Here is a 23,515-nt window from a genome sequence, read left to right as displayed (position 1 = left end):
CACTTGGCATAATAAGGCCAAAACACTGTGGGAAATATGCTAAATGTTTTGCTTTTTGGTTTTGTTCTTATTAAAACATAAAACAGAGGAAATGCCAGCAGGTGTCAGTAGAACCTTAGAATTTAGTTGTAAAGTTAGAAATGAGATAAATGCATATCAACTTCTTTGAATGTTTCCAGATTAACAGAAGCAAAAAAAGCCGATTTAGATATGGTTTTCTGAACTGCTGAAAATAAGCATATATGTAAATAGTCTACCTAACACCCCACAAGGCGTATCTTAAAGCCTTGGGCTGCATATTTCTAGAAGGATTATTCCCCGACATGCACTGAGCTCACACACGGGCTCCATGGTGGCTCAGGGTGTGATGCCTTCTACTCTGGGTGTCTTCCCTTGGGTCGGCGGTCCTGAGTGGGCACACGCAGCCTGGACGCAGGAGAACCAGCCCATAGAATCCATTCAGCTACGATGCGCAATCTTCTGCACCTCCTCGGAGGCTGTAATGGCCCTTGTTCTCTCACTTTCCAGCTCTTCCAATTCTGTCTAAATTAACGTAAAGCTTATTTCAGGCCTTCTAAGGAAGGATCCTTTGAGAGACTCTCGGGGGCCAGTGCTGGATGCTTGTGGAGGGGAAGGTGGGCAGAGCAGGAGCTGCCCTGAACGGACCCTGGGGACTTTCCCCCCTCACCGTCTCTCTGGGACCTTTCACGCTTATCTTCGTTATGCAGGCCCCACAGTGTCCATTTTCCAAGCAAATGTCTGGGCTCACCCTTAAACACTAGGACTCTCATAGACAAAATAATCTCTTTCCCATTAAAAACCAAATGTAGAGAATAACAAAAAAAGAAACCAACTCAGAGACACAGAGAACAGGCTGGTGACTGCCAGTGGGCAGGGGGAGAGGTGGAGGGCTGGGAGAGCGGGCGGCATGGACTGCAGGCGTGAGAGGTTCAAGGACATACTGCACAACATGGAGAGTACAGCTGCTATTCTGTAATAACTGTAAATGGAAAGTAACCTCTAAAATTGTATAAAAGCAAAAACATAAAAAATTTAATGAAAAAATACTCTCTACAGAGGAAAAAAAAAACAAAAAATAAATAAAAAACTCCCCAAATGTATAGAGACATAGACATAACAGACCTAAACCAAAAGATACATGAATTTACAGAGCATGTATCTTGCTTTTTCTCCTTTAAAAACATTTGGCAATTTTTTAAGGTATGAAAATGATATTTAAATGCTCCGTGTATAAAAATGCAAAAAAAGAAAGCAAAGAGTAAAGACCACTCCAGATCCCATTACTCATCCTGAGAGCTGACAACACTTTGCTGTCTGAGCTTCTAGGCTTTCTCTATACATGTAGTCCTCCTAAAATAACTGGTCCCTCCAGTCAGCATCACTTCAAGTAGAATTGTTTTCCTTCAACTCAATCTTATTTCTAGATTTTGTTCCAGAAGCATTCTTCTTGTTTTTGTTGTTCAGTGGTAAGTCATGTCCGATGCTTTGTGACTCCATAATCTGCAGCACACCAGGCTTCCCTGTCCTTCACTATCTCCCTGAGCTTGTTCAAACTCATGTCTATTGAGTCAGTGATGTCATCTGACCATCACATCCTCTGTTGTCGCCTTCTCCTCTTGCCCTCAGTCTTTCCCAGCATCAGAGTCTTTTTCAGTAAATCAGTTCTTTGCATCAGGTGGTCAAAGTATTAGAGCTTCAACCTCAGCACTAGTCCTTCCAATGAATATTCAGAGTTGGTTTCTTTTAGGATTGCCTGGTTTGATCTCCTTGCTGTCCAAGGGACTCTTAAGAGTCTTCTCCAGCACCACGGTTCGAAAGCATCCATTCTTCCGTGCTCAGCCTTCTTTATGGTCCAACTCTCACATCCATACATGACCACTGGAAAAACCATGGCTTTGACTCTAAGGACTTTGTCAGTAAAGTGATTTTTCTGCCTTTAATACACTGTCTAGATTTGTCAAAGCTTTTCTTCCAAGGAGCAAGCTTCTTTTAATTTCATGGCTGCAGTCACCATCTGCAGTGATCCTTTTTGGTTTTTAGTCAAGGTAGCAAATTTCAATGCAAAAACCAGCAGACCCTGTGACACTCTCTAAACGTGCTATGCAATTTTCTCAAAAGGTAAGCTGCAGGAGCATCCTCTCTAATCATACAGTGTTTGCTTTCAAAGAGAAGGCTACAGTGGAGATGGTGGAGGCATCTTAAACTCACAAGTTAACTGAGACTTGCTCTGTAAGGTGTAGTCCCAGGACCAGCAGTGTCAGACTCACCTGAGAATTGTTACAATGCAAACCATCAGGCACCATTTATGAAATCTGCCCCTTGGGCTGGGAAACAACGCTCATGTTCTTAAAGTCTTGCACCCTGGAGTATTCGACCCAGGACTGAGGCAGAGCCTGGTTCAGGAATTAGAAAACCCCAGGGATAAAAGCTTCCCTGGTGGCTTGGAGGGCTTCCCTGGTGGCTCAGATGGTAAAGAACTCACCTGTAATGCGAGAGACCTGGGTTCAATCACTAGGTTGGGAAGATCCCCTTGAGGAGGGGATGGCAACCCACTCCAGTATTCTTGCCTGGATAACCCCATGGACAGAGGAGCCTGGCGGACTACAGTCCATGGGGTTGCAAAGAGTCGGACAGGACTGAGCAACTAAGCACAGCACAGGGGTAAGAGCAGGAGAGTGAAGACGCTGGTGATTTAGGCAAGATTCTTCCTTTTGAATTGTGCTTATCTGGGATGCTAAAACCATTCTAAAAGTAAACAGCAGATCTACCAATGTTTGTATACCATAGACCAATGTCCACATCATGTTAAAAAGGAAAAAATAAAACAACTTTTCTCTTCATGTCAACTATTTTCTCCTGGTTCTAATAAGGAGAGAAATAAGGATAGGTAAAAGGAATTGAGTGCTACGCTGGCAAGAGACCAGTGTCAGTGCTGAAAACTCCCTCCCGGCATGGGACAGAAGGCCCACAGGCAGACAATGACAGTGGTGACAATAAAAACCAGGCAAAGAAAACTGAAAGTCACCTTAACTTGCTGCCTCAAAGGTAACAGAGACAGAACAGAATTGCATGCATAATAAAGGAGCTACGCTGGCAATCCTAGACAAAGTCAGTTGATAAAACTCAGGATGAAAGGTTAAATTAAGGAGCCTATGCAAAGCACACAATAGCAAACTATTGAAATAGGGGTCCAAACACCAATGTGGGTTTTGGGGAAAAAAATCAGCAGATGGAAAACCCCATTAATGATTTCAAAGCCCTTTGAAAGTCAATAATACTTCTTATTAAAGTTTCAAATCCAAGGGAACACTGCTGCTGCTGCTGCTAAGTCGCTTCAGTCGTGTCGGACTCTGTGCGACCCCAGAGACGGCAGCCCACCAGGCTCCTCCGTCCATGGGATTTCCCAGGCAAGAGTGCTGGAGTGGGGTGCCATTGCCTTCTCCAAAGGGAACATTAAGGGGTGAACAAAAGAACAACGAGAGCCTTTTTCCCCTTGACATAGTCTGAGTCTTCCACAAAACAAACCTTTCTATCTGCTCTTCTTTGTACAGATGGGCCTGCATAATATTTATACTTTCCTAGTCAAAATCAGTTTAGGCACTCACAGATAGTCAAAACAGTCTGTCAACCTGGCTGGTTATCTTGACCACACTAGGTCGAAAAGAACCTCTAAATAGTCACAAGGAAGGAGGGGACACTGTGCTATTCTTGGTCGTCACCCAGAAGCTAAAGTGTCACATTCCCATTCCAAATGGGTTTCTGTTCACTATCATTCCTAAGACACCATTTTTCCATCACTTGAGTGTAACTCTGGAGCTTCCCAGGTGGATCTGTGGTAAAGAATCCGCCTGCCAATACACGAGGCTAAAGAGATGCAGGTTCAATCCTTGGGTTGGGAGGATCCCCTAGAGGAGGAAATGGCAACCCACTCCAGTATTGTTTCCTGGAAAACTCCATGGACAGAGGAGCCTGATGGGCTACAGTCCATGGGGTCACAAAGAGTTGGACATGACTGAGCACACACAGACACACACACGCCTGACTCTACCCATGACAGTCTGATATCTTGTAACAATGTTCTACTGGACCTACAGAATCTTGTCCTAAATAACCACATCTCATTCCAGATACCTACTCCGATAAATATACTGTTGAGAGAATCAGGATATGATACCCCAAAATATGCCATTTTGGCATAAGAATTATTTTGAGCTGAATTTTCCTGAAATCCTTATCTGCCTCAAAGCAGAGCCTCACAATGGAACTGGATTGTCATAAATACTCTCCCCAGAAGCAACACTAATCTCTTTCGGAAGATGAAAAGTTGACACCACACCCAAACAGAAATCATCCAGGACTGCCACACCTCCTGTCTGTCTTCCTCAGGACCCATTTATCTTCCCTAAAAACCATCTGCCCCTTGCCCCCTCTCCACCCACTGTTAACATGCTATATGAACTCTAAAATTTCACTGCCCTTTGGGGCTTCACTTCTTTCTGTGACGCCCCTGTGCACACAAAATGAAAACTTAATTAATTTGTATGCCTTTTCTCCTGTTAATTTGTCTTGTTATCAGCCTATTTCACAGACCCAGCCTAAGTCACACATACATATATACATTCAGAATAAATTTATGCTCGTGTTTACTTGCGCTTTCTGAATGAACAACATACTATAAGCAATACACGATGCTTTTTAATGGCTCAAAAGGCACAGAGCAGCAACATTCAAAAAGAAAATGAGAGGGACTTCCCTGGTGGCCCCGTCGTTAAGAACCCACCACGCAATGCAGGGGACATGGGTTTGATCCCCTGTCAGGGAACTGAGATACCAATGGTACAGAGCAACTAAGCCTGAGTGCCACACCTACAGAGTCCATGTTCCACCAAGGACAAGACCCTGCCTAACCGCCGGGATCCCATGCGCAGCAGCTCAGACCCAATGCCACCAAATAAATGAACATTTTTAAAAAGAAAAGAAAATGAGATGTCATGTTTATTTTACATAACAATATTTTATATCCATATGGAGAACTCTGAAATAATTGAAGAATTATAAGATTTTAAGAGAACACAAAGCATCATTTTATGCTGGTCAGAAACTACCGGTTATGTAAGAGTGCATTTTTGGTCTCAACTGTCAGATTTGCAGAATCCTGGTGGTGAGGGATGGGAGAAGAGCTGATGAATTAAAAGGTGTTCATGAAATTGTTTCTGCGGCTGATGCCTGTATTTAAGATCTCTGAGGTCACTTTTTCTCCTGACACATGTCAGTTGACAACACTAGCAAATTAAGCCATGCCAAAATGAACACCACTTGACGTGCAGACAAATGCTACCTGCTGAGGGTCTGAATAAGTATCATCAGTCACGGAGCCTCTGTCTGTCTATACTTCCAGGCAACATCACCGATCAGTCCAGGCTGATCAAATGTACAGGTAATCCCACAAACCAAACAGGACTTTCAAGATAAAAAGTACTAAAAAGAATTTAAATCAAAGGGTTTGAGTTTCATTATCTAATTTCCTTTCATTTATGGGAAAAAATCCCACACTTCCTCTGCTCTCTCCCCTAAAAATTGGGGAGGGAAGGAAGAGACATGGCAGCAGGAAAACAATAAAAAGGATGTTAATGGTAAAGATGAATGACTGTCTGCATTATATTGTTCTGACACATCTGGGAAAATATTGGGCTGAGCAATGCCTCTATGACATCATTTGCTTACTTTTTTCTTTGCAAAACAGTAGTTCTGAAAGATATTGTGTCTCTTCAATAGGAATGAATGAAAGAATGAATGCATACCCATTTGGGGGAAAAAAAACTGAATGTCCCTCCTCCTGGCTGAGACTGGTATGAGAATATATCACTGCTTATGAGATAGCTATAGTAAAGAAATTCTGCTAAACAAGGCTTCTTCATGCTCATTTGACCAAAGAACCTTCTTTGCACATGGACTTTTTTGCGGAAAACACTGTGCAGGCCTCCGATTATGGGAGCACTGCCCTATGACCACACCTCCTAGAAATAGTGACATTAAACGGTTACCTGAAAAGTACAGCAACAACACACTGTGCTACAAGTGGAAGAGACTAGTCCTCCAATTGGGAGCTGCAGCAGAGCGTGTGCAGAACACAGGACCTGGAGTGGACCCGGGACCCAGGGCCCAGTGCCTGGGTTCAAGACACCAGCTCGCCACTTATTGTCTGTGTGAACTTGGGCAAGCTACTCAACTCTCTGGGCCTATTTCTTCCTCTGCAAATGAGAATAATCCATCTCACAGGACTGTTTTGAGAATTAAAGGAGATAACGCCTGCCAAGCACTCTGAACAGTATCTAGCATCCAATATAAAATAAAAACTTCACTGCTGCTGTTCTTCTTATAATTATTAGGGGTCAGTGAACTTTATCTGTAAAGAGCCAGGCAATAAATACTTCAGGAATTGGGGGCCACATATAGCTGTCTGTTGTACAGTTTTTACGTTTTGTTTTAATAATCTTTTCAAAATTTAAAAGCCATTTTTAGCTCACTGGCTATACAAAAATCAGGCTGAGGGGGAATTCCCTGTGGTCCAGTGGCTAAGACTCCACATTCCCAATACAGGAGGCCCAGATTTGATCCCTGGTCAGAGAACTAGATCCCACATGCTGCAACCAAGAGTTCACAAATTGCAACCAAAGCCCTGCATGCTGCCATGAAGACTGAAGATCCTGTGTGTTGCAGCTAAGACCCGCTACAGCCAAATAAACAAAATAAACATTTTAAAAAGTCAGAGCAGAGGGCTGGATCTGCCCATGGACTGCGCTATTATGATTATTAAATTATTTCCTTAGAGGCAAGAGAGTCTCATCTCAGGCATTGCCAACCCACCTCCTCACGTGTCCCGTCTTCCAATTATACCCCAAAGATAAGAAAACACACAAACACATGTAGGCCCATGTTACACACACATTTTGTTCCCAACGACATTTTTTTTTTGCTAGCAGTAAAAACTGGAGCTATGTGGTAAATGGAGAAGCAATTTACAGCTAGTGACATTTTTCTGTCCCAGGGGCCAAAAGGTGAAATTCAAACTTCTGGTACAATTAGAGTAATTCATTTTGCATTCCCTTGGCAGAGTCATTTGATAACACTTGCAATTAGGGCAACCCGAGTGACTGCGGGCTGGGCCCAGGGCTGAGTCTTTTCTCAGGAAACCTTCGAGTTCATGAAACCTCAGCAGAGAAAACATGTCCCCTGTGAAGATCACAGCATTTGGAACAGAAGAGGCTGAGAGGTTTCCAGAGAAGCAAGAGAGTCAACAACCTAGAAAACCCACCTTAAAGGTCATGGGGACTTACACTGAAGCCCAAGAAAACATTTTAAAGGCCAAGAAAATACATGTGATAAAACCGTTAATGATAAAATATAGTACTATGTTAAACTGCTTTCCTGGTGGCTCAGACAGTAAAGAATTGCCTTGTAATGCGGGAGACCTGGGTTCGATCCCTGGGTCAGGAAGATCTCCTGGAGAAGGGAATGGCTACCCACTCCAGTATTCTTGCCTGGAAAATGCCATGGACAGAGGAGCCTGGTGGGCTACAGTCCATGGAGTTGCAAAGAGTCAGACACAACGGAGCGACTAACACTTTCACTTTCACGTTAAATTCTACTGGCATGAGCCCAACTTAATATAAGAGAAAATTGTGTGCACATTAAAAAGACACATTAGAGTGAGTATGGGGGTTGTAAATTGGGGGAAGGGGGGCACTCCTTAAGCGGACACGGGTCTTTCTTTGAGGGGTATGCCACTGTAGAACTAGATGCGGTCATGGTTGCACAGCACTGATACACTGTGCTCAGTCACGGAGTCACGTCTGACTCTTTGTGACCCCATGAACAACAGCCCGCCAGGCTCCTCTGTCCATGGGGTTCTCCAGGCAAGAAGACTGGAGTGGGTTGCCATTTCCTTCTCCAGGTGATGTACTAAATGGCACTAAAATGTTCACTTAAAACAGTTAATTTCTTGTGAATATCACTTGCATTCACTTGTGACAGGCCTCACTGGAGGCTTCTTTCTCACTTTGCTCCCCCTGTGACCCCAAGGAAACCTTCTTGATGAAAGCGACAAGGTGCCTGAGAACCACAGTGAAACCTCTTCCAGCTCCAGTGCTGGGTTCCTGCACGTGCATTTTGGTAAGGAGTTTTACTAAGAAAAATAACACTAAAACCCCACATTTGATGATTTAAGAAACTGGGGCGGGGGTGTTTAAAAAAAATAAAGATAGTCGCCTTTGGAAAGTTAAGGGGTGTAGAGACGGGGAACACAGAGACAGGAGGTCAGGGCCAGCCTGCAGATGAGCAGCCAGTGAGCTCCTTCACACCGTGTGACCACAGCAAGTCCGGGACACTCACATCCCTCAGAGAACGTATTCTAAATTCACTGTCTCTTCCTCTCTTGCCCCAAAGTAACTGGGCCCTCAATTTCTGATGATCTTAGCAGCATGCTCTCAGTTAATCAGATTTAAAATCTCCAATTTCACCTGGAACAGTCTCTTGATTTCACACGTTTCTCAGGTCTTCCTCCTTGTGTAACTGCTGAAGGCAAGAACGACTTATTTCCTTGTATCCTACCTCCGCAGAGCTGGCCCTCTGATGTCTGCTGATGTGGAACCCACAGATTTGAGGGTCAACAGTACAATGTTATTTTATACAAGGGACTTGAGCGTCTGTGGATTTTGGTATATTCAGGGGTTGGGGGGGGCGGTTCCTAGATCCATTTCCCTGTGGATATGGAGGTACAACTGTACTTCTCAAACTTGAATGTGTAAAGGAAGCACCTAGAGATCTTGTGCAAATGCAGACTCTGATTCAGCAGGTCTGAGGATAAGCCTGAGACCCTACATTTCTAAGTTCCCAGGTGATGATGACCCTGCTGGTCCAGACCTCACTTTAAGAAGCAGTGCTCTGAGCCCGATGTTATTACCGCATTACCTTCCTTGCCAAGGCAGGAGACATAAAAGACTCGGGTTCAGTCCCTAGGTTGAGAAGATCCCCTGAAGGAGGAGATAGTAATGCACTACAGTATTCTTGCCTGGAAAATCCCATGGACAGAGGAGCCTGGCAGGCTACAGTCCATGGGGTCGCAAGGAGTCAGACAGGACTGAGCAACTAAAATAATCATCTTTTTAGAAGGTCAAGATCATGTTGCATCCTTCCTACAACTCAAGCCATGACCTTCTGTTACATCCAAAGAATCTTCAGTTTAGACACAGGGATCCAAGCAACTAATTAGTACCCTCCTTGGCATCTAGTACACGTTTTTGTTTTGTAAAGAAATTCCATGTCTTTATAGGGGAAAGTAACTTCAAGGGTCATTCACTATAACTCTCTTCTTTTAAAAATGACGATAAGAAAGCCCATGTAGAAGAAATGATTTGCCCACATTTATAATTCATCAAAAAATAATTCTAGGATGAACAGCTGAATGAAGGAAGGAAAAAAGACACAAAGGGCATCTTCACTTAAATGTCAGTGAGGTAAACATATTATGCAAACATTAGCATTCACTTTAGTGCAAGTTCATCCATGCTGCATGCCGGCCGTTGTCTCGAGCTGAGGTTCCAAATGATCCACAGACAAGTTTGCTATTCGACACGCACAGCGCTAACAAAAATGAATATATTTGTCAACATTTTAACATCAGGAAATTTCATGTAAAAAATCCAAATGTCCAGTATCTCATGGAAAAAACACCACCAACAACCATCTAGCAACCTCTGGGCCATGTTCTGATGGTTGGAAAACTGGCAAGAGGTAAGTGCCCCCAGATGGGGTATGTACCCCTCACTTCGCTATGTTCTATTCCATTCCTGTCTGTCTCCCAGCACCTTTCCATTACTCACATCATCTCCCTGGCTCCCGTAGGCATCTGGGTCAGCAACTTCTGGTCTAAAGGAACTAATTTTTGATAATACAGAGATAAAGAAATAATTTCAGAGTGCAAAGAGCACCACCATGGGTCAGACACTAAGTCCTGGGTCCTGGGACAGACAGTCTGGCAAGAGGAGCATGAGAACTGCTGGAGGAAGGGAGGGCAAAGATGACAGGTGGCCACGGAGGCCCCCAGGACAAGTGTTACCCACTCCACATGCACTGATGCATACGACCCTCCCAAGGCTCAGAATTTCATGGTCTCCACATTCAACCCAGCTATTAAGCAAATGAGCCCCACTTTCTTTTTGGCAAGAAGAAAACACCTAGGTGAGATGGGGACACTTAAAGCTCACAAATACGCATCCACCCATTTGCTCCAATTCACAGCTTGTCCTTAAGAAAACTTTTTACTGCCCCTTGCTGATTTGCTTCCCATGAATTCGGGATGGTTTAAAGAAAAAATAAAACAAAAGCATGCCAACAGTCACTCTTGGAAACACGAAGCACACACACACGCTCACGTACACGCACCCCATCCCAAACTTGAGCCTCAAAAAACCATGAGACAATGTGCTGAAGAACTTAAATCAATTAATATATTGGGGCTTGGACGATGGATAGGAAATGCAGATTTACAACTGAGCTCCTTTAGCATTCAGCAGGCATCGGATCAGGTGAGCCTAGGCAGCAAACCAGTAAATGCAAGTTCCTCAAACCAGTAAATGCAAGTTCCTCAAGGCTGCTCTGCAAGAGAAGCGGGAGAAACTCCTTACAGAGCTTTTCTGCAGGGCAGCAGCTCTATCCTTGAGCTCCTCAACTTGAGCACTAGGGCAGAGCCTAAGATCTCACATCTTGGATTAAGTTCCCAGGTACCGCTGAAGCTGCTGGTCAGGGACCACACTTTGAGAACCACTGGATAGCTAACACAATTAAAACTACACTTCAAGAAATAGCTTTTTCCCACCTAGGGTCACAGAAATAAATTCATTTTAATCATGCTTTTTGTATTAGTGAATTCTAACCATTTCTGGTAAGGCCACAGGAATCAGTAGGTCCATAGATTCACCTGCCTGCTGCAGTCAATTAATTTGATAAAAACTTGTTTGGGTTCAAAGTGGCTAAAATATTTGGACTAAGTCCATTTGTATGCTAAGCAAATGGGGACTCAAACTTCATCCAGCATCAGAATCACCTGGGAGGCTAGTTAAAATATTACTGTAAAAATACTGAATCACGATGATGTGCCCTCAAATTAACATACCATTGTTTATCTTAATTGTTTATAACATTGTATATTAATATAACTGTTATATTAATCAGTTATACTTTGATTAACAAAAAGAGAAACAAAAACAGATAGCTGAGCTCCATTCTGAGAATTTCAGATTTATTAGGCTGGCATAAGACCCAAGAATTTGCATTTTTAAGAAAGTCCCAGGTGAGGCTTCTGGTTAGATCCCTTTGAGTAGGTCAGTGCTTGCCTATGGGTAGAGGACCTAGTTGAAAGGAGGGGAGCTCTGCATGAGTGCTAAGTCGCTTCAGTGGTGTTTGTGACCCTTTGCAATTCGACCCTATGGACTGCAGTCTGCCAGGCTCCTCTGCCCATGGCATTTTCCAGGCAAGAATAATGGAGTGGGTTGCCACACCCTCCTCCAAGAGACCTTCCCGACCCAGGGATCGAACTCGAGTCTCTTTTGTCTCTGCCTTGGCACGTGGGCCCTTTACCACTAGCACCACCTGGAAATCTCAGGGGAGCTCTGCAGAGTGTGAGCAAAGCCATTAGCCAGCACTGACTAAATGTGAACTTGATTTTTCTTCCTTAACAAAACAAAGAATAAATCCCTTCTCCAAGAACTTTTGCAGTGATTCTTCCACTCAACATAATTTCAATTCAGCAGAGTGATTCTGACATTCAATCCAATTGACTAAAATACGATTTTATTACCTGTAATAAACTATCTGACCTTATCTTTTTTGTCTACAAGAAGAAGACACAATATTTTTGTAATTTACTTTCTACAGTATTCAATCATGGGTTTATTTGATGACTTGGTTACAAAGCATAATTTATGGAGTTTGCCAAATATTTACAACCTACAGAAAGTATGATGAGCAGTCTGGAAGTTGTCTAAACTCAAATCCAAATCTGTGCATTTTGAACTTCATAATAACAGCTTATTTTTGTAATCAAAATAAAATTCAACTTGGTATAAAATAACATATTTATTTGTGGAGATTTTCAAAGAGGGTTGCCTTTCAGTCTTATGAACAGTGACTGTGCTTGCAGTTTGCTCCGTAGCACCAGCTGGAACTAAATGAAAGACATCTGAACTCCCTTCAACACGCCAGAGACAAAATCTTCCCCCGCTAGTTGTATCCTAAGAGAGAAAAAATACATCAGAGAAACCAAATTTCTCTTCTAACTAAAGAAGTTTATTACAATATTTGGCATTTTTTGTAGGGTTTATGGGCTTCCCTGGTGGCTCAGACAGTAAAGAATCCGCCTGCAACATGGGAGACCTGGGTTCGATCCCTGGGTTGGGAAGATCCCCTGGAGGAGTGAATGGCTACCCACTCCAGTATTCTCGCCTGGAGAATCCCTATGCATAGAAGAGCCTGGCGGGCTACAGTCCCCAGGGTCGCAAAGAGTTGGACACAACTGAGCGACTAAGCACACAGCACAATAGGGTTTATCGTAAAACAGTGGCAGAGAGATGAGGAGGATTCAGAAAAAAGCTCTATTACATACAGTTTAGAAAAAAAATGGGAAATATCTCCTCCATGCAATTGTTTTTACTTATAGATGTTTTAGGTTATGTGACCGATCAGACACACCTATTACCCAAAGGCATACCGGATTTGAGGAAAAAGTACCAGCAATTTGCTAGCAATTCCTTTTAACAGAAGACCTTTAAGGAGAGGAAATGAAAGCAGAGTTTTCTAACTGGAATGACAGGAAGGATTTAGGGAAGCAGAAAATAATGATCTCAATTGGAAAGAGGTCAAGACACTGGGGTTACAGCCTCCAGGCTTGTCATGGATCCTCAGCAACAGCCCCCTTACATCCTGAAAAATGACTCTAAAAATAATGCCATGGAATCCCAGACATTTTGGATTATGATTGAATCACATTTTCTTGGTTTTCTTATCCAAACATCATTCTCCTAGCTTTTATTATAGCTAAACTGTAAAAAACTTTAAGGTTATCACCTAGGTTAGAGTTTATGGATTCAGACCATAAACCTCAATAAAATGAGGGCAAATGTATGGACACTGAGGGGGAAAGAGGGTGTGATGAACTGGGAGACAGGGAGTGACACATATACACTATAGATACTATGCATAAAATAGACAACCAATGAGAACCTGCTGTGCAGCTCAGAGAGCTCTGCTCAGTGCTCTGCAGTGACCCAGATGGGGAGGAAATCCAAGAAAGAGGGGATGTATGTGTGCGTGCAGCTGATTCACTGTGCTGAACAGCGGGAACTAACACAACATTGTAAAGCAGCTATAGTCCAATACAAATTAAGGTTAATAATGAAAAAGAAAAAATAAATCATACCAAAAAAGATAAGCGAGAAGAGAAAAACAAACATCTTTCTCTCTGCATCTGATTCCACTCCAGGAGGCTGCCACTGTTACATGTTTCTTTGTCATTCTGGAAATTATATATATATATATATATGAGATGGCTGGATGGCATCACTGACTTGATGGACATGAGTCTCAGTGAACGCCGGGAGTTGGTGATGGACAGCGAGGCCTGGCGTGCTGCGATTCATGGGGTCAAAAAGAGTTAGACACGACTGAGCATCTGATCTGCTATATATATATATATATATATATAAAGGGACTTCCTTGGGAGCAGGTTCAGTCCCTGGTTGGGGAGCTCAGATCCCACATGTCCCGTGGCCAACAAACCAAAACATAAAACTGAAGCAATATGGAAACAAATTCACTAGAGTTTAAAGATGGCCCACATAAAAACACTTTATATATACAAAACAACAAAATGTATGTACTGAGCACTGATTACATGTCAGGCGCTGAAGGTTCTAGATGCTAGGATGTAGCAGGGAATGGGAAGGCAATAACTGAACGTATGGCGTGTAAGTAGTGGTAAGCGCTAAGAAGGAAAATAAAGCAGGACAAGGAGTTAGCATGTGCTGAGGGGAGATGCGGCAGGCAGCTAAGGTGAGGTTCCAGCAGAGAAATGTGAGGGAGGAAGTGCTGCACGTAACTGGGGAATCGCGTGTTCCAGGCAAAAGGAACTGTATGCACGGGCGAAGTTCCCGAGGCTGGAAGGAAATAGGGAGGGGGGTGGTAGCAGCCAGAGGAAGGGAGGTGAGAAGGGACTCTTTAAGGCCCCGTAAGCCTTGGAGGATTCTAAGCATCAGTGATGGGATCTGAATTACTTCCTAGAAACATCCTTCCAACTGCTATTTTGGGAACAGACTACAACAGGTAAGGTCAAGGCAGAGAATTAGGGGAGAAATGGTATTGAGTTGGAGAGCACTGCAGTGATGGTGATGGTAGAATCAGCTAGATTCTAGACACAGAGTGTTTGCTAACAGACCGATCAGGACACACGAGGAGAGTGTCCGTGGCCTCAGCAACCGGAAGGATGTGGCTGGAAGGTTTGATGTGGCCTTATGTTTAGGATCCTATCAGACATTTATTCCATAGGGGAGAAAGCTCTATAAAATTGAGCTCAAATCTTGTTAAAGAGGTAGAAGGACTGCTGCTGCTGCTGCTACTAAGTTGCTTCGGTCGTGTCCGACCCTATGTGACCCCACAGACGGCAGCCCACCAGGCTCCCCCGTCCCTGGGATTCTCCAGGCAAGAACACTGGAGTGGGTTGCCACTTCCTTCTCCAATGCGTGAAAGTGAAGTCGCTCAGTCATGTCTGACTCTTCGTGACCCCATGGACTGCAGCCCACCAGGCTCCTCCGTCCATGGGATTTTCCAGGCAAGAGTACTGGAGTGGGCTGCCATTGCCTTCTCCGGTAGAGGGACTAGGCAAGCTTATTTACTCTTTAAGCAGAGGGCATGGCTGAAGAAAAGACAAGATGAGCTATAAGGGTGTTTTTTATACAAGTGTCATCTTTTATCTCGAGAAGGCAACTTGGCAGCAGCATCTTTTATCTAAACAAGAAAATGCACCATCATTTTCACTGTCTCGGGTACTGTGAAAATATTTTGTATTTATTTGAAACCTTAACTCTAGTAAAGTAAGACTTCACGTTAAATGTTATTGACTCTTAAAACACCCACTTGAAATAAGAAAAGATATCAGAGAAACCTTTTAGGACGTGGAGGAACAAGGAAGTAAGATGACTTTCACAGAGTCAGGCAAGGTCCCACATGGGAAAGCTGGTCCTCCGTCGACAGGACATGAATTGATGAATCCCATCTGCCTGGATTCAATGTTTGGTTAAGTGAATTTTTCAGAATCATTGGACTGTAAGTATCATACAAGCCCAGGAATTAAGAATAGACTCAAGAATCTCAAATAAATACTCCTAAGCAAGGTCTGTACTAGAAAGCCTCTTAAAACTTCTATATCACTGGGCAGACCAAGACTTGTCAGATGGCATAAAACAATCAAAACATTCTGACCACCCAGGGAATGGCTAATCCTCACAGTTAATAAGCTATTTTTCAACATTTTGTAAGTTTCTGCTCTCATCTTGCATGAGTACCATGAGTTATTTATGTTTATTTCTATACCTGTTTGTAATAAAAACTACATCAATCAGTAAAAAATGCTTGTGGAAGGAAAGAGGGTGGCTGGTTCTTTCAGTGAATACTTGGGAAGATTTCTTTAAAGGTAAGTTGAGAAGAATTTTTTCTCGAGTTCTATGTAAATGAGACAACTAAAAGATTAGGGAAAGAAGTTAGTCAATTGGAGGATTCTGTTCTTTAACTGCTCCAAGAATGTCTTTAAAGTCGACTCAGTTGTGTTTTAAAGAAACAAACTGGATATTTCAGACAATGCATTATGGGTGAAGTACAAGTGGAAAAAAAAAAGGCTTCCCAGGTGGTGCTAGCGGTAAAGAATCTGCCTACCAATTCAGAGATGCAAGAGACAAAGGTTCTATCTTGGGTTCAGGAAAATCCCCTGGAGTAGGAAATGGCAACCCACTCTAGTATTCTTGCCTGGAAAATTCCATGGACAGAGGCGCCTGCTTGCCTACAGTCCATAGGGCCACAAAGAGTTGGACAAGCCTGAGCACACATGGCAAAAAATCCATCAACCACAACCAATAGATCCAAACTGAATGCAAAGATTTTGGCCCTAACATTAAAAGATTGGCCAACAACTGTACCAAATCTATATGTTTCAAGTTAGAATAGCGTCTTTGTGGAGTTCTGTCCCAGGCCACAGGTGTGAGGCCTTGCGCCAAGGCCACAGAAGTGGAGCCCAGAGCCAAGGGCACCTCTGAAGCTGACCGAGCCCCTTCGTAACCGTGGCCCCAAAGGCCCCCTGATCATCACCAACCAGCTTCCTGACACCAAATTCAGCAAAAATGCCACCCCATGATCACCCTATCATGCCTTAACCAGTCACCTAAAGCCAAGCCTCCAGCAGGAATCTGCTTTGTCTTGAGGCTATAAAAACCGGCTACTAACCCACGGAAAGGGTCGCCTCTCCCTGGTCCGTCAGGAGTCTGGCCTGCTGCACTCGCAGTGCCCACGCTATCTCTGCTCTGTGTTCTTAATAAACTCACTCCCTTCTGAAAGGCTCTGTGTCTGGAAATTCTTTTCCAACCCAAGCTCAGCCTGCCATAAGAGTGTTTAAGGTCTGTAAGTGTAATTTTTAAAAATGATGGTTTGCTTTAACTGACTTCTGTGATAACGTGAACAGAATATCGCTAGCTAAGAGCTGTTCTATGGTCCCATGATCCTGGGCTCCTAAGTTGTATTCATGTCAAAATGGTATGACCACAAAAAACCCCACATCTTATCTTTAAGTATAGACTTCTGCCCTGGAACACAGACTTATATATCACATATTTGTGACTATAGGGTTCAGACCATGGCTCTTAAGTAAAACAAGACTGCAGCAATCAAAGCATGGAAGTAAGGACATTTCGATTTACTGATCCGAGCCACCTTCCCAGGGCTGTACTTGCTCAGGGACGGGGTGGAGTTGACAGTATCACACAAGAAATCAGAAGGCTGAGTTTTAGGCTGGACTCTGGCCTAGCCTGCTGGGTAGACTCAGGCGAGTTCTTTTCACTTCTTGGCTTCCTCTTCTACATCTGAAAAATGCAGTGTCTCAGTTCCACCTCCAGCTCTGAAATTCTAGGACTCTGTGATCTGAACAGTGAATGTACACTGGGGGCTTTCGATGAGAAAGGCACAGGCACTTTCCACATAACGCATCCTGTAACCTACATAGCAATCCTACGAGCAGGCACTGTGATGCTGTTCCATTCTGAGATGAAGCAGGTGATGCTCAGCGAGGCCACTTGTGTGTCTTGGTCACTCAACTGGGAAGAGGAAGAGGCAGGATGTGCGGCCAGGCAACTTGTTTCCTATCCCAGATTCTTAAGGTCATATGAGTCATAGGGTTTCTTGTAATATGACAAGTTGACAAAAGACATGACACAGGTCTACAGAACTGTCATTTTGCAAAATTTCAAGCATCTAAATATCTGTCTGGTTAACAAGTCTTTCTCTTTCTGGGTGATCAGCATGGACTTCTGGGATTGAATGTTGGTATGGCAAATAGCAACCAGAAAGACCTTTGTAGCAAATAACATTAGCGTGCACTAGAAACAACGCTTGTTTAGATCAGCAGGGTTCAAGAAACCATCCAAATGGGTGTTGATCTGAGCACCGTAATGAAAGAACAATATTGAAAGCAACATCTGTTCTCCCAAAGCGAGGTGATCCGGAAAAGCAGCATAAAACCAACCAAGCCATGCAAGTACAGAAGCAAAGGCTCTCATGTCATATGAAACATCCATTCCTGCCTGGACCCAGAGCCACAGTTGGGAGCTTCTCAAACTTTACTGCACATATGAGTCACTGGGCAGGCAGAGGGGTGCGGAGGAGCTTGTTAGTAATGAAGATTCTGGATCTGTAGGTCTATGTGGGCCTGAGATTCTAATGTGCAGGGAGTTCCCACTGAGGCGTGTGCAGCTAGAAAGTGGACCACACTTTGTGAGTGAGGGTGAAAGAGTCTTGACAGTCTCAGTATCTGTGAGGGTGAGTCTTGACGGTCTCAGTATCTGTAGAACTCAATTCTGCACCCCGTGATCCTGGGTCCAGGGTAAAGTCTTCTCATCTCAGTTTCATCAAATAATCTTACCTGGATATTCCCTGAGGGCTCTGAAGTTCAATATTTCTAATGATGACCTTTCTCATTCAACCCTGTACTGAGCTTCTACTTGCAGGATCAATGGGAAAATAAAATGCCCACCTCCCAATCCCCCAAACCCAGATCTCTGCCATGGAAGAGCAGAGGCCCAGGCCTCTTCACACATTTTACGCAAAGATAATGGTGCTCTGTCCACAGGTAATAGTGCCTGAAGACAGACAACGTGCAGGAGAGTGAATGACATTCGAGGCTTTCTACTTTGGGCAATATTTCTTTAAGACTCACTTGCCAGGGCAATGGTAGGCTGCTTATGGTACTAAGATGGATCGTAACCCAACACTTTCATAGCTTACAGGCAGGGTGGGTACGAATTATCTAGACGTGCACTAACAGGGTAGCCACAGCCATATGCAGCAACTGAGATGCAGTTCATCTGAACTGAAAATGCGTATTATATTTTGACAACTTTGTATGAACAGAAGAATCTAAAATATGTTAATTGATTATATAATGATTTCCTACTAAAATGACATATTGGGTTACAAAATGACATACCAGAATTTAAAAAGATACATGCATCCCTGTGTTCAGAGCAACATTGCTTACAACAGCCAAGACATGGAACCAATCTAAACACCCAATGACAGAGGAATAGATAAAGACGACATGGTACATTCATACAACGGACTACGACTCAGCCGTAAAAAAGAATGAAATAAGGCCATTTGCAGCAACATGGATGGGCTTAAGAGAGGATCACACTAAGTGAAGTAAGCCAGGCAGGGAAAGGTAAATGCCATATGGTATCACTTCTATGTGGAATATAAAATAACGAAATTAATTTTACCTCTGGCTACCAGGAAAAATTAAACTACATCTGTGGCTTGCATTATATTTCAGCTGGGTAGTGCCGATCTAACTCTTTGCTAGTCAAACTGTGGTTCTCAGACCAGTAGCATCAGCATCAACTGCGAGCTTGTTAGAAAGGGAGAATGTGTCCTCACCTCAGACCTACTGAATCAGAATCTGCATTTTTACTAAATCTCAGATGATTCTTGTGTACATTCTGGTTAGAGAGGTTCGTATAACATATCACAGTCAGTGTTCAGGCTGCTGGTATTCGTGAGTGACACGCTGAAAGGGTATTGCGCTTGCTGAATTTTTTAGGGCAACATTCTAACAAGCAATGGAAACTTTCTTTAAAATTTAAATTAAATTATACAATTCAAAATATATATCAAAATGACATTATACATGAAAAATTATGTGCACCACACATGTCCATATGGGAATGGAAGGAGGCTGTGTCACGGAGGATACCTTAGTTATTTCTGGATTTTCAGCCACCATGTACGTGAAACTGATGTTCACCAGATCTGCACCACTGCAGACGCAAACTATCCGCCCTTCCAGATCATTTTCTGATTTGCCAAGAGCTTCAAGAGCAGCCAAAATTTTGGGATCCTATAGAGGTAGACAGATAGGAAAAAAAATACATTAGATCACAGAGCACAGAAAAAGAAACTACATTTGATGTAAAAACATCCAGTAAAGCAAATTCTTCATTCTATCTAAAAATGTCTAGATATCTAGTGTCATTCTAAAACTCATATAGGTAAAATCTATCACACTACACATTACTGGATCTCACCCGATAAGAAAGGTATTATACAGTTATTGATTTAGAAGGTGGGGAGGCAGGGTCCTCCTTTCAATTGAGGGCTGTAGCTATCGAGGACGTGAACTATGGCAACAGGACTCAAAGGCTGTGCCTGAGACCTGACTGTCTGCAAAGGTCCAAGGGGTTTCTCACAGAGAACAGTTGTGGGGGATTCATGCACACACATGCAGGGCACTGCCACAGTCAGCAACCTCAAGTTGTTAAAAGTGAGATTGAGTCTTTCAAATAGCCTGGACACAAAGAATGAACACGTGCATCTCCAGGAGCCCTGGCTTCCTCATTTGGAATGAAAACTGTGTAAGTTTGCCCTAATTAGCAGATAAAATAGCGGCTTTGTCCTCTGAAAGAACTCAGGCGGAAATGCCAAGGTAGTTATACAGAGATTTTAAACTAACATTAAAGAGGGTCACTAACAGAAACCAAAAACAAAGTGAGGAACAATTATAATTTTGTTTTGAACATCTAAACATCTGCAAACCTGCAAGACTATTATGGAAAAGGGATACATGCCGTGCTGGAATATTCTAGGGGAAAACCATCTTTTAAATTCCTAGCGCAAATAGCTTCTCATTCAAACAAATCAATCACTGTGAAGAGGCTTATTTATGTGCTCTGTCATTCTCTTTTCTCAGAGGCAAACTGAGCCTTCAAGGTGAGCCAGGGTCTGCGTGCACAGGTGCACAGACATGGAACTACCCGAGTCATCTAAATTTCCACATCAGCCATGGACCAGAAGTGACTCACTGTTTGCTGAAAAAGAAGGTGGGGACAGGGGGAAGGGGTACTTGCCAGATTAATTTCTGAGTTAAGGGAACAGTTTACTTTGATGCTCATATCACACAAGGGTCATAATTTTCAGAGGTTAATAACAATTTCTAATTAAACCCAATGCAACCCAAATCACCCAACCATTACAGATGAGATTTCTAAACTGTATCTGTTCTTCATTTGGGGGCAGTAATGGGCCTCCCCGGTGGCTCAGTGGTAAGGAATATGCCTGCAAGGCAGGAGACAAGGTTTCGACCCCAGATCAGGAAGATCCCCTGGAGAAGGAAATGCAACCCACTGCAGTACTCTTGCCTGGGAAATCCCATGGAAGAGTAGCCTGCTAGGCTACAGTCCTTGGGGTCACAAGAGGTGACACGAATGAGTGACTAAACAACAACAAAGGGGTTACACAACAGTCTGTGTCCAAAGAACAACAGACACCAAGCGTGGGTACCTTCGGTGTGGCTCCCAGCCGAACACTGTTGATGAGGGAGCATTCTAGCACTTGGCCTTCCTGCAAAGAGAGCACATAACACAGCAGTGAGTCTAAATTCTGCCAGACCTACAGCACAGACAGGTGATTTGCAAATGTTTGTGATGATGAAAGCAATGCTGATTCAAGTGAGGCAGAAGCAGGATTAAAAACAAGTAATAACAACAATAATAATTTTCAACAATCAAAAATAGTCAAGATATTTTCCAACCAAACTTTGGTCCATTCATGTGCATGAAGTAAAACCAATACACTGACACTGAGTTGTGGTGAAGGAAAGTGCAGTGTTTACTGTAAGGCTCTAGGCAGGGAGAATCGGTGGCTCTCGCTCTAAAACCCTCAACTTCCTAAAGCAAAGGGTTTCAGCAAAACAACTTCAAAGGGCAGCTGAGGCAGGGATATTGCAGGGTATACGATCAGCTAGTGCACAGTTCTCTGACTGGTTGATGGTGAGATAACATGGTTCACAGGGGTGGACATTATTAATCCTGAGGCTCCAGGAGGCTATGTCCTTATGGTCATCAAGCAATTAAATGCTTCCATTAGGTGGGGGGTTTAGGATCTGTGAAATAACTCAGGAAATGTGCATCAGATACGATCAAGGAACTTCAGAGAGGAGCTAAAGAGGCGGATATGGGGGAGGGGTCTGTTCTGGGAAGGCCCCATAGCATCCTGCCTGGTCGCAGAGACCCCAAACATTCCATTCCATATGTATATATATATACACACATATATATGTAGAATGCAACTCTGAATAAGTGCAAAATGTTACTTTTATATATTTAATATTGTGATTACTGCCATGTATATTCGGAGAAGGCAATGGCACCCTACTCCAGTACTCTTGCCTGGAAAATCCCATGGATGGAGGAGCCTGGTGGGCTACAGTCCATGGGGTCGCAAAGAGTCGGACATGACTGAGCGACTTCACTTTCACTTTTCACTTTCATGCATTGGAGAAGGAAATGGCAAGCCACTCCAGTGTTCTTGCCTTGAGAATCCCAGGGAGCCTGGTGGGCTGCCATCTATGGGGTCGCACAGAGTCGGAAACGACTGAAGCGACTTAGCAGCAGCAGCAGCAGCAGCCATGTATATAATTAAATATATGTGTGTATATGAAATATTAGTGGGACTATACTAACTTAAACTCTGATTCTACTCTTCAGAAATTCAGCTCAAAGGCTCACAAAATGTGAATGCTGTGCCATGTGTTAAGTCCTGGAAAATGCCCTTAAATGCACCTCTGAGACTTCAGCTTGAATACCTCTCTTCTGGGAAATCTTTTTAGCTCCCAAGATTTAAATCAGACTTGCCTGCTTTTAAGCTCTTGTAACCTGACCTTCTCTTTCGCAACTCTCAATGTCTTGTAACTTTCTTTCTTTCTTTTGGATGCCCGACCCTGATTCTAGGCTGGAATCTATAAGGATCACATCCTTGACCATTACTATGTCCCCAACGCCTGGGCACATGGAAGCACATTTTAAAAAGTCTTGAATGAATGAGTAAGTGTAGGGTCCGTACCCGCAAGGGGCTTTCCGTCACTTGTGGAGAAATGAAATGCCTTCACCCTGAGAGCAAGAAGGAGCAACTTGTTTTTGTGCCATACCTTGCCTTCACTTCTCCAGGTCAGAAAGAAGCCAAATTCATCTACTTTGAAGAGGCAGTTGGGTTCAAACACAAAGGATTCCTGTGAAAAAGAAATGTGTTGATCTGCGTGACTCACATCATTTTGAATCTAATAAAAATGCAAATATCTTTTAGCATCTAAACAAAAGATAAATGCATCCTGAATCTAATGACCACATTTCTCATTATATTATGTAACATTTTCATTTTGAAAATTTCTTGCATTCACTTTTGCATTGAAAGACTGATCAATTTTATATAGCATCTTCCTTTAAGGCAGTTTTAAGAACAAAACACACTAATGTTCTGAAGGTACATAGGGAAGTTTTCTCTAAGATTTCGGGAAAAAGAGCTCCTGGAAAGGATTCCCAGGTTTCAGCCAACTGGTCTCACTCCACACAAGAGGAATTGTTGCTGGTCTCTAACATAAATCAAAAATCAGGAGATAATTTTTTTTTTAATCACTGATTTTTTTTTTTTGGTCTACAGAATTCAGCATTCAGAGGATTACTCACATAACTCCTGAGGTTTCTGCTTGTATATCCAATCTCACTGGGTGTTCCATAAACTGGGACTTAAGCAAGAGTTTGAGCTACTCAAGTGTAGTCATGGGAGCAGCAGCATCAACCTCACTTGGGAGATTGACTGCATTGGCAGAATCTAGGGCTCCAGGCCAGACAGACTG

General features: G+C 43.2%; 1 protein-coding gene across 12 annotated transcripts in view; it reads right to left on the bottom strand.

Moving 5' to 3' along the window:
- The window catches only part of PLCB4 (phospholipase C beta 4), a 482,736-nt gene that overhangs the window by 140,824 nt on the left and 318,397 nt on the right, over window positions 1-23,515 (bottom strand). For all 12 annotated transcript variants that reach the window (XM_061435584.1, XM_061435591.1, XM_061435583.1 and 9 more), the window contains 3 exons: window positions 22,811-22,891; window positions 21,166-21,225; window positions 19,583-19,726 (listed from right to left, as the gene is read on the bottom strand). In XM_061435584.1, the coding sequence (XP_061291568.1) occupies window positions 19,583-19,726; window positions 21,166-21,225; window positions 22,811-22,891 (285 nt within the window). The remainder of the gene's footprint in view (window positions 1-19,582; window positions 19,727-21,165; window positions 21,226-22,810; window positions 22,892-23,515) is intronic.

Source organism: Bos javanicus, chromosome 13 (assembly GCF_032452875.1).
Source record: "Bos javanicus breed banteng chromosome 13, ARS-OSU_banteng_1.0, whole genome shotgun sequence".
NCBI classification, from domain to species: Eukaryota; Metazoa; Chordata; class Mammalia; order Artiodactyla; family Bovidae; genus Bos; species Bos javanicus.
Note: the sequence above shows the minus strand (reverse complement) of the source record. Positions and strands in the feature narration are given on the sequence as shown.